This window comes from Equus quagga, chromosome 11, assembly GCF_021613505.1.
Source record: "Equus quagga isolate Etosha38 chromosome 11, UCLA_HA_Equagga_1.0, whole genome shotgun sequence".
Taxonomy (NCBI): Eukaryota; Metazoa; Chordata; class Mammalia; order Perissodactyla; family Equidae; genus Equus; species Equus quagga.
The window spans coordinates 43,393,472-43,407,754 of NC_060277.1; the positions used below are offsets into that span (position 1 = coordinate 43,393,472).

Below are 14,283 nucleotides of genomic sequence, written 5' to 3' on the forward strand. Positions count from 1 at the left end.
GGTCTCTTCCTCCCCACTACCAAGATGGCTAAGAATCACTCGAATGGAGGGAGGTCTTTTTCCACTTTTGACCCCTTAATTAATGTGTTCTCTATATTTTGCTGCAAGATAACAAAGGAATGCTAGAACCTAGAATACTACAACTTGAATTTACTTATCCTAGATTTAGCCATTTAAAATGCCTTAATTATCACAATAAATAGTTTGAAAAAACATGCACGTTATTTAGAACCAGCTTGTGAATTTTCAAACCTATTAGTGTCTTCTTACCTGAAGTCCTTTTATAAAGTTCTGAATTGAGAAATCATGATACAAAAAGATATTGGTCAGAATCTGTAACACTTTTTCACTTAGCTTAAAGGGAAACTGAGTTGTAAGAAGTAGCTGAAAGAGATAAAAGGGGTTCAAGGAACACTCCTTGTTATTTTTCACTCTTCAAAAATATCAAGCATAAATAACGAGGCAAAGAATATCATGACACAGTAACTATGAAAGCTATAATTAGTAGGTAGGTTTTTTATGTCAAATATCAATCAAAATTTTAAATTAATTTATACAACAGTATCAACCAAAAGAAGAAGCTATTCATACTACATCTTCAGAATCAAAGCCACCCATCATCCTCCATCTGACTCCTAATTTTAAAAAACTACTATTAACTATATAATCCCTCTTCTTCCACCAGAAGCTACTGAAAAAGCTGCAGGCTTGGGCAATTCTTGCTATCAGATAAGATTTCTTCTTCATCCCTACTGAGATACATGAATAAAGAGTAACACATTATACACTGTCAAATGAGAAACCCAAAATTAAAAGATGTCTATTTAAAAAATATAAAATAGCTGAATTTGTATTATTCAGCCAGTTTTCAATGGCCTATAGTAAAGATTTTACATCTTAAAATGAAAAGTCATACTAGGCTTTTTAAACAGCAGCATAGTTATAGAAAGCCAACTGAATTTGGCCACAAACAAGCAATTTTAAATACTGTAGCTGGAAAAACTTTCTCTATGCCAGTAAACCAATGGATATCACCTTTATGAGAAAAAAACGTAGATGTGGTTAGTAAAGAAATGGAAAGTTGTCATTCGTTTACCTTACACAAGCAGTATGAGGCAGACCTTGAAGAAGCTGAGTCTAGCAACAATTTGTGGCAAATCAATACTAAAGAACCCTATTTCTATTTAGGTAGAAACAGAGCTAAAGGTCTGGGGAAACATTAGTATTTATTTTTTGTCAAGAGCAGTACTGACAGGAAAGAGTCCATTAAAAACTTCAAATCACTTTACATACAATGTAAGAATCAAAACATTGTTACTGTTACTAGGAAGCCATTAAATTCTGTAAAACTTTATTTAAAAAACCCACAATATTCTATTGAGTAATGACTGACTGATTGAATGATAGGTAATAGATATAGATAGATATGATCATTCTTTTCATAAAGCTCATATTTTATTCAAAGAGGCAATACTATCCGCTATGAAAATCTTTAATAAAAATTCTCACATATTTAAATATGTGAAGGAATATGTTCAATATCATACTCTGAGAGATGTAGAAATTTATTACTAACATTTATAATCTATTCTTGGCAGTTTTCTTTTCATCTTATTTCACTGGCAAAATTTTTTCTTCTTTTTTTTACCTTATCAAGTACTGTAGTCAGGTGCTCCTTGCAAGACAAAGATTGGAAAAGTTCTATACACAATAGAGATGACACTGCATGAGGAAGCAACCGATGGATGATAATAGGAGATGTGGCGATTCCAAAAATGAGTATTAGTGGAAATTCATGTAGATGTTGACTTTTCAAAGGAAGATACAAAAGTGGAATTTATTTAGCAAATATATTTCAATACATCCTATTTAAAAATAAGACAACTTTTATTTTAATGTCTACTTTATAAGACACTGCCAAAGGAGTATTATGCTAAATAGTAAAATTTTCTAGGTCACTCATTTTCCTCTGTTAAATAACATAGAAACAGTTATTTCCTAGACATGCTAGCTCTGAAGTCAACCTTTTAATGGATGTTCTCATTTTATAAATAAGAACACAGAGGTCCAGAGAGATCAAGGGCCTCCCTCTAAGGTTATACCCAACCCCGAGTGTCAGAACAGGTATTAGATACCATTCCATTTAACCTCTCGCCCGACGTTTGAGCCCTGCCTACAGTCTTCCTCACAGTTACACATCCAGCCTAGGCTTTAAGAGTTCAGTGACATAAAGCTCACTAATTTTCATGGTCACTTGCTCTACTTATGGACATTTCTAACAGACACTATGTCACCCAGCCACGACAGCTAAGAATTAGAAACCCTTTCTTAAACATATGTAAGACATATTTTTAATGGACATCATTAAAAAATGTTACATCCTTTCCTCGCATTCTTAACTCAAATTTACTGCACACAATTTATTCTTAGCATTACCAGTATGAACACAAATGGCTTCCACGGAGTAAAACGGCACTATGTTTGAGAGCTACTGCAGGTCAGAGCCCTTTGTATCATGGATAATGACTTTGCTTGCTCCCTCCTGTTAGCTACTGCTTTTCAGTATTCCAGCTGTATACAGGTCTACCTTCATAGGAGTAAAGTGCCTGGAATCTACTACTGTTGTAAGTTCTTCTTCTTTACTTTTGATGGTAAAATGAGTCACAAGTCTGAGCTCCAAAAAAGTACAGCTTTTCTGTCACTATTCTCTACTGTGCATTTTTCCAGCATGTTAAGCAATTCAGTGTTAGCATTAAGAAAAATCTTAGTATTAGTTTAGTTTCAATGGTAAAATAAAGACACTATCAAACTAGGAATTATAAATATAATAGTAAATTATAACACAATATAGCTTTAGGCAAAGGTAGCCATAACTATTATGCAAGTTAACAAAAAGAAGAAGCCAAAATAAATTTTATCCTCAAAAATGTACCAAGGGAAATGCATGTCACTAGATTACAAAACTGGGTTAATTACTTCAACTCTGAGTCAAATAGGATTGCTTTGAAGATCCAGTGAGATCATGGAAGTTGTTTCTCACAGAAATATTGTACAAGATAATGTTATTTAGAAAACATTCTTGCTCAGTAGAACTATATGTAACTCAGAGCTTCTAAGGGTGGAAGTAAGACCCGACAAAAATATTTCAACCTGGAGCAGTTTATCTATTTAATGGGCAAGTAAGACATAGACAATCTTGGTGAGAAAAACTATATTTCTTACTGCCTTATCATGCTCATTGAAAACTGGCTAACTTTTGTCATTTGATTCTCATTCTTGGGTCAAAAAAGCAAATGAAAATCTGATGGGAGGTCTTTGGGCATTCAATTATAAGGAATGTGAAATCATCTGGGTTTCCATCCAGCTGGTATTAAAATGAAGATTAAATTGCCATTCATTTTCTCCCAAAAAGGTTGCTTTTTAAGTTAAAAGTTATATGTTTTCTTAATAAAACGAACTTTGGCAGAAGCCAGGTGATATACCATCTACCTGCTGATAATTATGAAGTCTTGGAGTACTTTTGTGGTGAAGCTTTCCATATCCTTTAAGATAAGCACAACAGGAGGAGACTGCCATTGGCTAGAAGTCCTCTTTTTCCTTGGCATTTTTGGGTCTGTCTTCTTGTAAGCCATTGTGGAAAGAAGGAGTCAGAAGTAAGCCTTACCACTCAAACAATGCTATAATGCCACATGTTGATGTGTCTCCCTTTACATTTCACAGTAACATTGTTTCTTTTATTTCTCCCACATAATAAATAGAAACTCATGGCAACAGTTATTAGCAGAATCTTTCTGTGTCTGACATGGGAATAATAACCAAGAAGAAAAAGGTTCAGTAAAATCTATAACTCATGAAATATTTACAGTTTTCTGCTATCTGAGAAAATAACAGGAAAAGCATGGAGAAAAGAGAACATTTTCTGTAAATTTGATTTTTCTCTTGGTAGAATGTTATATTTTCCTTTGCTGTAAGGTAAGAACTAGTATTTTTTATTAAAAAGCATAATAACACTACTTGCTGGTCTGCTACTGTAAAATTTCAAGTTGAAAAGCACCTTAAATATCATCTGGTTCGATCCCAATCTTTTAAAGATACCTGACATAAACTACACGTAGTGTTTGATTTCTAGAAAATCTAAAATTGTGGATCAACTTAGATATTATGGTAAGCATTAAAACCAGTTTAATCCCTATATAAAGCAAAATGAAACTTTACTTATGATGACTTCAGCAAATATGTTCATCAGAAAATGCCACCACAGTATTTTTTCCCATACTATCTGGCTACACAACATCATAAACTAAGGTTGTGGTTTTATGGTACAGTGACCCATGAATCACCTAAGTTATTCGTTTTCACCGGAGACTGTCATGGTAGAATGGAACTTCTTTTTATTTATCTGTTTGTTTAATACACTTTACTTACAGAGCATTTATTCCCCAAGAATTCTAAACATGGAACAAATTAAAAAAAAAAAAATGACTATTCCTCATGAGACTAAGTTGACAATGGGTATTGGCAGCATGGTTCCACTGCACAAAAGCAAATACTGAGGAACCTAGGAGATAATATATCAAAGTTATAGCCATTGTCACAGGGATAGAACCTGCAGCAGAACCAATTCCTGAACTGTTTTTGTCACTAGAGGACATTCTCCCACAAATAAAATGGCCTTGTAAGAACCTAAACACTTAGGAATTAGGGTGCACATTGATAAAAGAATACTTTTAAACTCTAGGAGCCTTAGGAAAAATAAGTAGCTACTATTAAATTAACAGCTAGTGCTGCATAAGCATATTCTTATTAGAACAAAACAGTACTATGTTTAATCTAATTCAAAGACTCTTCAATCACATGCCAATTTCCTGGTAAAAAATTCTGAGTTTACACTTACCTGTGTGACATTAGTATACCAACTGGAAAGAGAATCCATTGAACAGTGTGTCTTTTTCTGAGCGCTTTCCTCCTCTTTGGATTCTACATCGACACAGCAGTCCATCAACTGTGAGACAAGCTTTTGCAAAAAATGTTTCATATCTGCAGAATATAAAAGGTAAGAAAGCTTATTTCCCCTAGAGAATAAAGAATGTGTTTTTCTATACTTAACATTAATATAACTAACATAACATTTAACATATTAACTATTAATGGTCATAAGTATCCTCTCTGTAATATTTAAATTTCATTAATTCAGACTAACACTAGGCCAAACTTTATGTACATTATCTACTATAAAAGTATTACCTAAGCAAATGTGTAACCACAAAAACTATGAATTATATAAGGAATAACATACATTTAAATTACACTGGACAACAAAAGTTTGTTAAGGCCCCTCTAAAAGGATCAAAAGTTTTATTTACATAAGATATTTTACTGATTATAAATCTTCCTTATAGTCATCATTAAAGATGTTCTAAGGGCTTTACTTAATTCCAATCAGTTTATGAACATGAAAGTAACATAAGCACAGAAAGCCCTTATATCAGTCCAAATCTAAGCACATTCTACTGTATTGCTGTCCACATTCTTTATGATTTCATGGCTTCACATACCCAAGATTAGCTCTAGCAATGGACTATTTTTACCACAGTGGGCCTTTCAAAGTGGGACAATAAGATGATTTGAGGCTATAAATATGAGCCTATGTAGTCGACTCTCTGTTGGGCTAAGAGCTCCCTGTTCCTCAATTCTCAGCCCCTGTCACAAACCTTCCTATTAAAATTTCACTGAGTTAAGGAACACATCTTGTAAAATGCCTGGACTATTACTGGCAGCGAAGCTGATAGGACAGAGATGGGTTGAAACAAACAAAGCAAAAGGTGGCAAAGAGTCCTGCAACAGTCAAGATCACTGGGAGGCACTAAACCTCACCCTGCCAAAACTGAGGGAGAGAAGGACGAAGAGATTGGTAACATCTCACCAAGGTTATTACGGCATTTATACTTTACCCGGACAATCTTTAGATTGCAGTGAGACTACATATGGTGTGACATGACTCTGAAGGGCTTCTGTGAGACTTCTGAATGTTAAATCATGATCTGTTACATTCACACCTATGGGATAATACATCAATATTACACCATCCTTTTTATTAATAATAATTTAACAATAAGAAAAGCTATTTAATATGTCAAGTGAATTACTAAGTAAAAATATTTTTAAAACATGATTAATAACAGAAACCAAGAAAATATATGAAGAGATCTCCATTAACAACAGACATCTAAAGGCACGTTATACTTATTTGTCAGGAAAGGTATTTAGCACAATTTCTTTTAAAAAATTACTGAGGATGTGTAGTTGACCCTTGAAAACATCTTAGGAGCAATTTCATTACTTTGTCAAATTCACAAAGAGCTCTTTAAAATAATCATTCAAAAATAAGGGGCTATCAGGGCCGGCCCGGTGGTGTAGTGGTTAAGTTCAAGTGCTCTGCTTTGATGGCCTGGGATCCGCGGGTTCAGACCTACACACTGCTCATCATGCCATGCTGTGGTGGCATCCCACATACGAAATAGAGGAAGGGTGGCACAGACGTTAGCTCAGCAACAATCTTCCTCAAGCAACAAGAGGAAGATTGGCAACAGATGTTAGCTCAGGGCCAATCTTCCTCACACACACACACACACACAAAATAAGGGGCTATGAATTCCATCCTTACTGTGACTCTGACTTAACAAGTGAGGAGGATCCAACCATCAACACTATTAACGATCAAAGTAGTAGCTACAACAGGTAAAATGTACACTAAGTTGATTTCTGAGGGAAGAGCCTAAAAACAAATAAAAACTTCAGAGTCCTTTTGGTATTTACTGAACCTATGGCTCTCATTTCCACAAATCAGAGTTTCAGTGCTCTGCATGCAGTTATCAGAGTCGAGTGGAAATGTCCCCACTATTTTGGGAAAAACTTCTATTAACTGATAATTTCCCTAATGTCACAATCTGTGATTTCTAGAAAGTTTTTGGTGCTTAGGCAGGTACCAGCAGTAGACATCGTGAAATTGCTTGAGACTTGCTACTATAAAACTCCCATTGCTTGGAAGAAAAAGAAAAGTTTCAGAATCATCCATGCCATCAATAAGGAACGTTTTTTTTTCTAGGAGAGCCAACAAATAAAAACGTTGGCAGGGTATTTTTAAATGGATATACCTTTTTGAAAATAAAAAATGTGCAACTGTACTTAAGCATTGAGTATAGATTTTTTTTATAGTATCAAAACGATATTCCTAGCATGTGTTATGGTCTATGACTGTGATACTGCATGTCTGAACAAATGTGGGAGTTTAGAAAACACTGGCTTATCCTGTCTTTCACTGACTGACTTTATAAGCTATTTAACAATTTGTTCCTTAAAACAAGCAACTTGTTTATTACAAACAAGATAATCAACAATGTCTTTAACTGGAAAAATGTTCTCCTCAGACCACTGACTTTGACACATATGATTTCCATTAGCTTCTTTTCTCCTTTTGGCAGTAGGCAGAGCAAGGATTCAAACAGGGTTCTCTCAACAATCTATCAGGTCATCCCTCTTGATTGTGTTTCCCCCCTCCACTTCCACTTGCTGTAACCCAGCAGTAGAGAAACAAAGCACCCAACAGCATAAGCTGGCCATCACTGGGCCTCAGACTCTCGTCTATCAGTTGAAGGGGTGTTGAAATTAAGTGGTAGGCTGCACTGTAAAGCTGGTTCACAGCATTGTAAAAATCATTCCCTGGAGTCTTCTGACTCAGAGCCCTCTCGGGATTAGCAGTATGGCATGAGCTGGAAGCCTGCGAGAAATGCAGAATTTTAGGTCCCACCCCAGACCTATTAACAGAAATCTGCATTTTAATAAGATTTCCTGGAGGTTATTTGTGGGTACATTAAAGTTTGAGAAGTATTGTCCTGAATAGCAGGAATAAGATTTAGGTAATGAACAGTATTAGAGGCAGAATTAATAAACAACAAAATTAATGTCTTATCTCAGAGCCCAGTGTTATAACAAACCCTGCATAAATAACAAATTGGAAGTGAAATGAAGAGGATGTTTGGAATCCAAATAAACTCAACTCTTCAAAAAGAAGGAAGGAAATTTGCTAATATTCCAAAGAAATTCTTTCCATTATACCGCAATCCAGATGTTTGGTAAAAATTAGATATTAATGATAGATATTTAAGTACCTAAGAAACTTATGACCTGCAGCCTGAAAGCAATTTATATACAATTCATCCAAACCCCCTTCTAAACAATTAATTTTAATTCAATATTATAAAACAATCTGAGATGGAAAAACTAAGCACAAGGAAATAAAATTAAGGTCAAAGAGTAATTCCATTGAAGATATGATTAAAAAGTTTAAAAATCAAATTTATTAACCTACTGGTGGTTTCTTTATTACCAAATTCCAATCTCATATATTCTCCTAATATATCTAAGGAAGAAAGAGTAACACAAATACACTTCCCCTTCATTTCTCTGACAAAAAGTTGAGGGCACTAGCTAACCCTAGATCAGTTTCTTTTAATTTACAGATGTATGATGAATAGAAGAAACTTCTATTGGTTTTGAAAGTATATGCAAAGCAAACCATAACTGGTTTAATTCTGTAAATGAAAAAGACAAAACAGGTTTATCAGAACAGGTTATTCCCCACTATTCTCAACGACAAAATCAGCAATTAAAAAAACCAAACACGTGTACACACCTAGAACAAGAGCAGCAGTTGGAATTTCTCTGAGTTTTATTTGACTGCCCCAGTCTTTTGAATTCTTCTGGAATCCAGAATGAGACTTTTGCAGAAATTCAATCAGACTGTCAAAGAGGTTTTTATTTAATTCCTCTTGGAGTCGCTATAAAGAAAACACAAAACTTTATGAATTATTATTAGTGGTAATCTAATGAGTCTTTCCAAGTTTGGGAAAGAAAAGTGTCATGAATTCAATCCCAAAGACTGCATGTAAAATGATTATAAAATGGATGAAATAAAAAATGTTTTTTCCTTAAATCTCCAGTGCTTAGTGCTTTGGATTCCCTCATTTATTGATTCAAGAAACATTTACGAACCACCTTACAAAGGAAAGATAGTCTCTACTCTAAAAAGTGAAGAAATTGAGCAAGAACACTTACAATTAAAACACATTGTGTATAGTGCTATGATAATACAGTCATGTGTCACATTAACGACATTTGGTCAATGACAGACCACACATACGACTGTGCTCCCATAAGATTAGTACCATATAGCCTAGGTGTGTAGTAAGCTATACCATCTAGGTTTGTGTAAGTACTCTCAATGATGTTTGCACAATGACGAAATCACCTAAGGATACATTTCTCAGAACGTATCCCCCTCGTTAAGCAACGCATGACTATATAGGAACAAAGAGTATCCAATCCAATTTAGGAACAAAGATCATCCAATTTAAGCTGAGGATATGATATATTTGAGCCAAAGCATTAGAGCAGGCTATGGAGGAGGTGATGGTAGGTAAAAGAAAGTCAGAAGGAATGGGGAGTGAAGAAGGCAAGGAAGGAAGAAAGCACCAAACATCTGGGGAACCATAGGTATAGCTAAGCATAAAGAACATGAGAAGTGGTAGGGAATGAGGCTGGACAAATAAGCAAGGGGCCAGAGGAGGAAAATACACATGTGATGTTAATGGCTTTGGATTTTATCCCGTGGGGAAAACCACTGGAAGGATTTAAAGCAGAGACATGATTAAATGAGGGTAAAGAAGGGTTAACCTGGCAGCACTGTAAAGGCCAGATTAGAGGGGATCTGAGAGGCTGCACTGGTAGAGGGGCTGGAAAAATCTCTGTAGCCTGGCATGGGGCTGTATCTGCCTGAAGGGAGGACTTTCCTAATTTGGTCAATGGTACCAGTGGGGCTAGTGACAGATCTGAAGGGTTTGACATCAGAGGCAGGGACGTCAGGAGGGTATGATAATCCAGGTTAAGAAATGAAGAGGGTCTAAACTGGAAACCGCAAACTCAAATACCTTCAAGGGTCCCATAGAATTCATGAACGGGCAAAGCCAGTAGCCGTAACGCAATAAGAGTGGTGGGAAGCAGCAATAAACTGGAGAGTGCATCATAACCCTCCTAAAGGCATTAAAAAACAAAAAAATACAACGCTGTTGGTCAAGATGTTGGCCCTAGAGTATGAATTTGCTACGATGGTGAAATTTTTCAGCGCTCGATTATAAAGAACATGGATATAAGGATGAAGGAGTGAAGTAGTTTAGAAACAGCTTGATTTCTTACTTATATAACAGAATGGATAATTTAAAGAGTGCCACCATTTAAAAGCTGTGAGGAAATGTAAAAGGCCCCTTGCCTTAGCAGCTATTATTATAAACATGTTCTGGTACCTGAAGCTACACTTAATACCTGGAAGGTAAGGGTTTTATTTAGGATATACAGATACGGTTAACCAATACTACCTATATTTCATCAATACACTTGTAAAGTGGTGGAAAGGAAAATGGGAAGCCACAAACATGAGATTTACATATTAGAGAAAAGTTAAGTTATTAAAAAAAGCATTCACCTGAGTTTCAGATTTCATCTGCTGCCATATCAAATGATAAGTTTCAAATCGAAGCTTACTGTCCTCAGACTCATCTTTCCCTTTATTAAAATAGTCCTCTATGAACACAGAAAGAAATGTCAGTTTCTTTTTTATATAATAAAAGTTAGAAAATCTCTATGGAAAGTCACACAGTAAGTGATGGGGCTGAATTTTTTTATATGAATCAAAAATATATATATTTGGGAAGAAAAAATACTCAATGTCCTTTACATTTGATTTTCTTTATATACTTATATTTTTACTATATTAATTGTATCTATAAGATTAAAAATATCTTTTTTAATTTTTAGATTATATTTCAATTATTTGCTTTTGAATTTCTAGGGTTTTTTTTTCCCATTGGTAATCATAAATCACTGAAGCTTTTAATAATTTTCTCTTAACTCATTTGAATCCATAATACATGCATTTGGTTAAAAATGTATTAAATCTTATAAAAGTGTACACAGTGAAAACTCCATTTTCCTCCCATCTCTGACTCCAAAGACCAGTGCACCAATCTTGCTCTTGAGAGGCAACCACTGTCATCAGCTTCTTAAATATCCTACCAGAGATAGTCTGTCTAACAGTTTTTATTTAATGGGTTTGGTTTGAGGTATATACATTTAATATTAACGTATTTTCACTATTTGCTCTTATTCTAAGGGCTTATATACTTTGCTTCACATATTTGCTTTGAACTCTCCTTTATTAAATGATTCTTAGTACAACAATTCTTGTTCTTTTGTTTGATTGACATAGTTTAGCCTAGCCTTTTATTTAGTCTGTATTATTTTATATCCTTTTTGAATGCTTTCCTCCAAATAGCCATTTTTCAAAACACCATTTACTGCAGTGGTTTTCAAATTTTTTAAACCATGATCCACATTAAGAAATACATTTTATGTTATAATCTAACACACATATATATAACAGAAACAAAAACAAAAGTCCCACAAATAATACTTATCCTTATCATGTGATAGGAAATGTTTTCTATTCTGTTTTTTAAAACTATCATGACCCACTAAACTGACTTCATGACTCAGACTTTCAACCCCTCAGTTTGAAAAACAGTTATTGAATAATCAATCTATCCTTTCTTCCACTGATTTGAGATGCCCTCATTGTCTAAATACATATATATACTTGGAACTATTTTTGAGCTTTTTCTTTTGTTCTACTGCATCCAACTCTATTCCTATACCAGTCCTGAACTGTTTTAATTATTGTAGCTTTGTAATATGTTCTAATATCAAATAGATTAATGTCTTCCACCACCACCAAACATTATCATTCTTGTTCAAAAAATCTTAAGCCATTCTTTTAAATTAATTTTGTCATTTCTCAAAAATAATTACACTGGTATTTTGACTGGATAAAATAAAATCTGTAGATTGAGTCGGGGAGAAATGACTCTTTGTTTCGCCCTGGGAAAGATTCACCCTAAGCTAACATCTGTTGCCAATCTTCCTCTCTCTTTTTTTTTTAATTCCCCAAAGCCCCAGTACATAGTTGTATATTATAGTTGTAAGTCCTTCTAGTTCTCCTATGTGAGCCACCTCCATACCATGGCAACTGACAGACGAGTGGTATGGCTCCTCACCTGGGAACCAACCCCAAGCAGCCAAAATGGAGCCTGCCAAACTTTAACCACTAGGCCATCAGGGCTGGCTCAAAATGACATTTTTAATATGTTAAAAAAATTCACATCCAAACATTACAGCTCTCTTCCTTTAATCAAATATTTTATATCCCTTATAGTTTTCTACTTCCCTTCATATTTCTTGTTGTTTACTGTTCATATTTTATTGTAACAGCTAGAACTTTAACAGTATTAAAAAAATAATTGTGAAAGTCCATATTTTGTTCCTGATTTTACAGAGATACTGCTAGCATTCTGTCATTAAGTTTTAACATTAACTGATAATTTAGGATAGAAATTCTCTTTCATGATAAGGAACTTACCTTCTAATCATGGTTGACTGAGATTTTTAGCAAATATTGATTTTTTAATTTTATCACACCTTAAAATATATTGAAGTCATCATACGGTAAAATGGTAGACAAGGTTATAGCATAAAAACGCAAACAAAAAAGGCAAGGAGATACACTACTAAGAGCAGAATAACAAGGTAGCCTTATATAAAACAAAAATAGTCATTTCATTTTGATAATGAATACAATCATAGTAAAATGTTAAAGTGGGAAGTCAAGACAAGAACTTTTTATGTGCTGAATTACACTGCATCAAAATAGGTAACAAAAAAACTGTTAGAAATTGGGAAACAACAGCACTAGGACACTTTAACCCGTTATCCTAACTTCTCTCAGTCATTTAGAGATCAGGTAGGTAAAATACAAACAAGCACTGAGGGGACAGGAAGAACATAAGTGGTCACTGTTGTCGTCAGGTCTCCTCCTTCTCCCACTCACAGCGCTTCAGTTCAGTGTGAACACCTCCTACAGCGCCAGGGCTGGAGCCGGTCTCTCTCTCCCCAGCCCCGCTCCGCCACTCCTACCCAGCTGCTTCCCAGGATGTGCAGTCATCCACAGAGCACTGAGAGGGAGAGTTACCAGTCTCCTCTTAGGTATACGCCCAAGGGTCTGCAAGTCAGGGGACAGACGGTGGGCAAAATGCAGAGCATGTTCCTACTTCTCCAGGCAATCTGTTTCAAGAATTGAAGCCAGTGAAGGCAAGTGCTAAAATCTGGATATGTTTTCCTCATTCCTGCTCCATCGGGCTTATAATCAAGGTCAATACCTCTAAGATTCTTATATTCTAACACTATTTCTTGTTCTTAGAGCACCACAATGAAAAAAACCCCAAACTTAATGTACTTCTAAAGCAAAGTTCAAATTATACAATTACACACATTAGGCTTACTAATACTAAAATCTTTAAACAAATTTTAACAAATTGTAGTTGAAATTCAATACAAAAAGTTCTAAGCAAAAACTCTCCTCATATTATGCGAGGCAGTATCAGGTAATGGTTAGGCCACAGGCTCTGGAATCAGACAATTCGGGTTCAAATCCCAGATCTGCTACTTACTAGCACCATCCTCATATATTTTAATGGAGATGAAAATAATATATTCCTCATAGTTTGCTGAGAGGATTAAACAAATTAACACATATAAACTGCTCAGAATAGTCTGGCACATAATAAACACCCAATAAATGTTAGCAATTTTGTTAGATATAATTACATTGCTGATGATATCAGATGTCATTTCATGCTATGTATCCTTCATGGATAATGGGGGAACAAGTATTGACTTTTCTCTGAAAATGAACTATTTCTAGTTAAGTTTAACAATCTCCAACATTAAAGAAATTTGTTCATAAGTCAATCACTTAAAAACAAAATAATTTTGGGGGCCTGCCATGTGGCCAAGTGGTTAAGTTTGCACGCTCTACTTTGGCAGTCCAGGGTTTTGCCGGTTCGGATCCTGGGCGTGGACACAGCCATGATGAGGTGGCGTCCTGCACGCCACAATTAGAGGGACCCACAACTAAAATATACAACTATGTACTGGAGGGATTTGGGGAGAAAATAAATAAATAAATAAAATAATTTTAATGTAGCTATTCTTTGTTCACTATTTCCAAGTCCATCGCTAACACTTTTCATTTTTGATGGGGCAAGGAATACAGATAGCTTCAGGTTTCTTTGAAACTAAGTCTCTAACGGTGTAGAGCTCAAGATCGCTGTTTATTCC

At 35.0% G+C, this 14,283-nt stretch overlaps 1 protein-coding gene across 3 annotated transcripts in view; it reads right to left on the bottom strand.

Annotated features, from left to right (window-relative positions):
* The window catches only part of ORC3 (origin recognition complex subunit 3), a 59,163-nt gene that overhangs the window by 40,101 nt on the left and 4,779 nt on the right, over positions 1–14,283 (bottom strand). For 2 of the 3 annotated variants that reach the window (XM_046676709.1, XM_046676705.1), the window contains exons 3-9: positions 10,538–10,635; positions 8,693–8,837; positions 5,952–6,056; positions 4,895–5,037; positions 3,490–3,620; positions 1,649–1,808; positions 271–384 (exon numbers count right to left, since the gene is read on the bottom strand). In XM_046676709.1, the coding sequence (XP_046532665.1) occupies positions 271–384; positions 1,649–1,808; positions 3,490–3,620; positions 4,895–5,037; positions 5,952–6,056; positions 8,693–8,837; positions 10,538–10,635 (896 nt within the window). The remainder of the gene's footprint in view (positions 1–270; positions 385–1,648; positions 1,809–3,489; positions 3,621–4,894; positions 5,038–5,951; positions 6,057–8,692; positions 8,838–10,537; positions 10,636–14,283) is intronic. The other variant, XM_046676710.1, reaches the window with a different exon arrangement.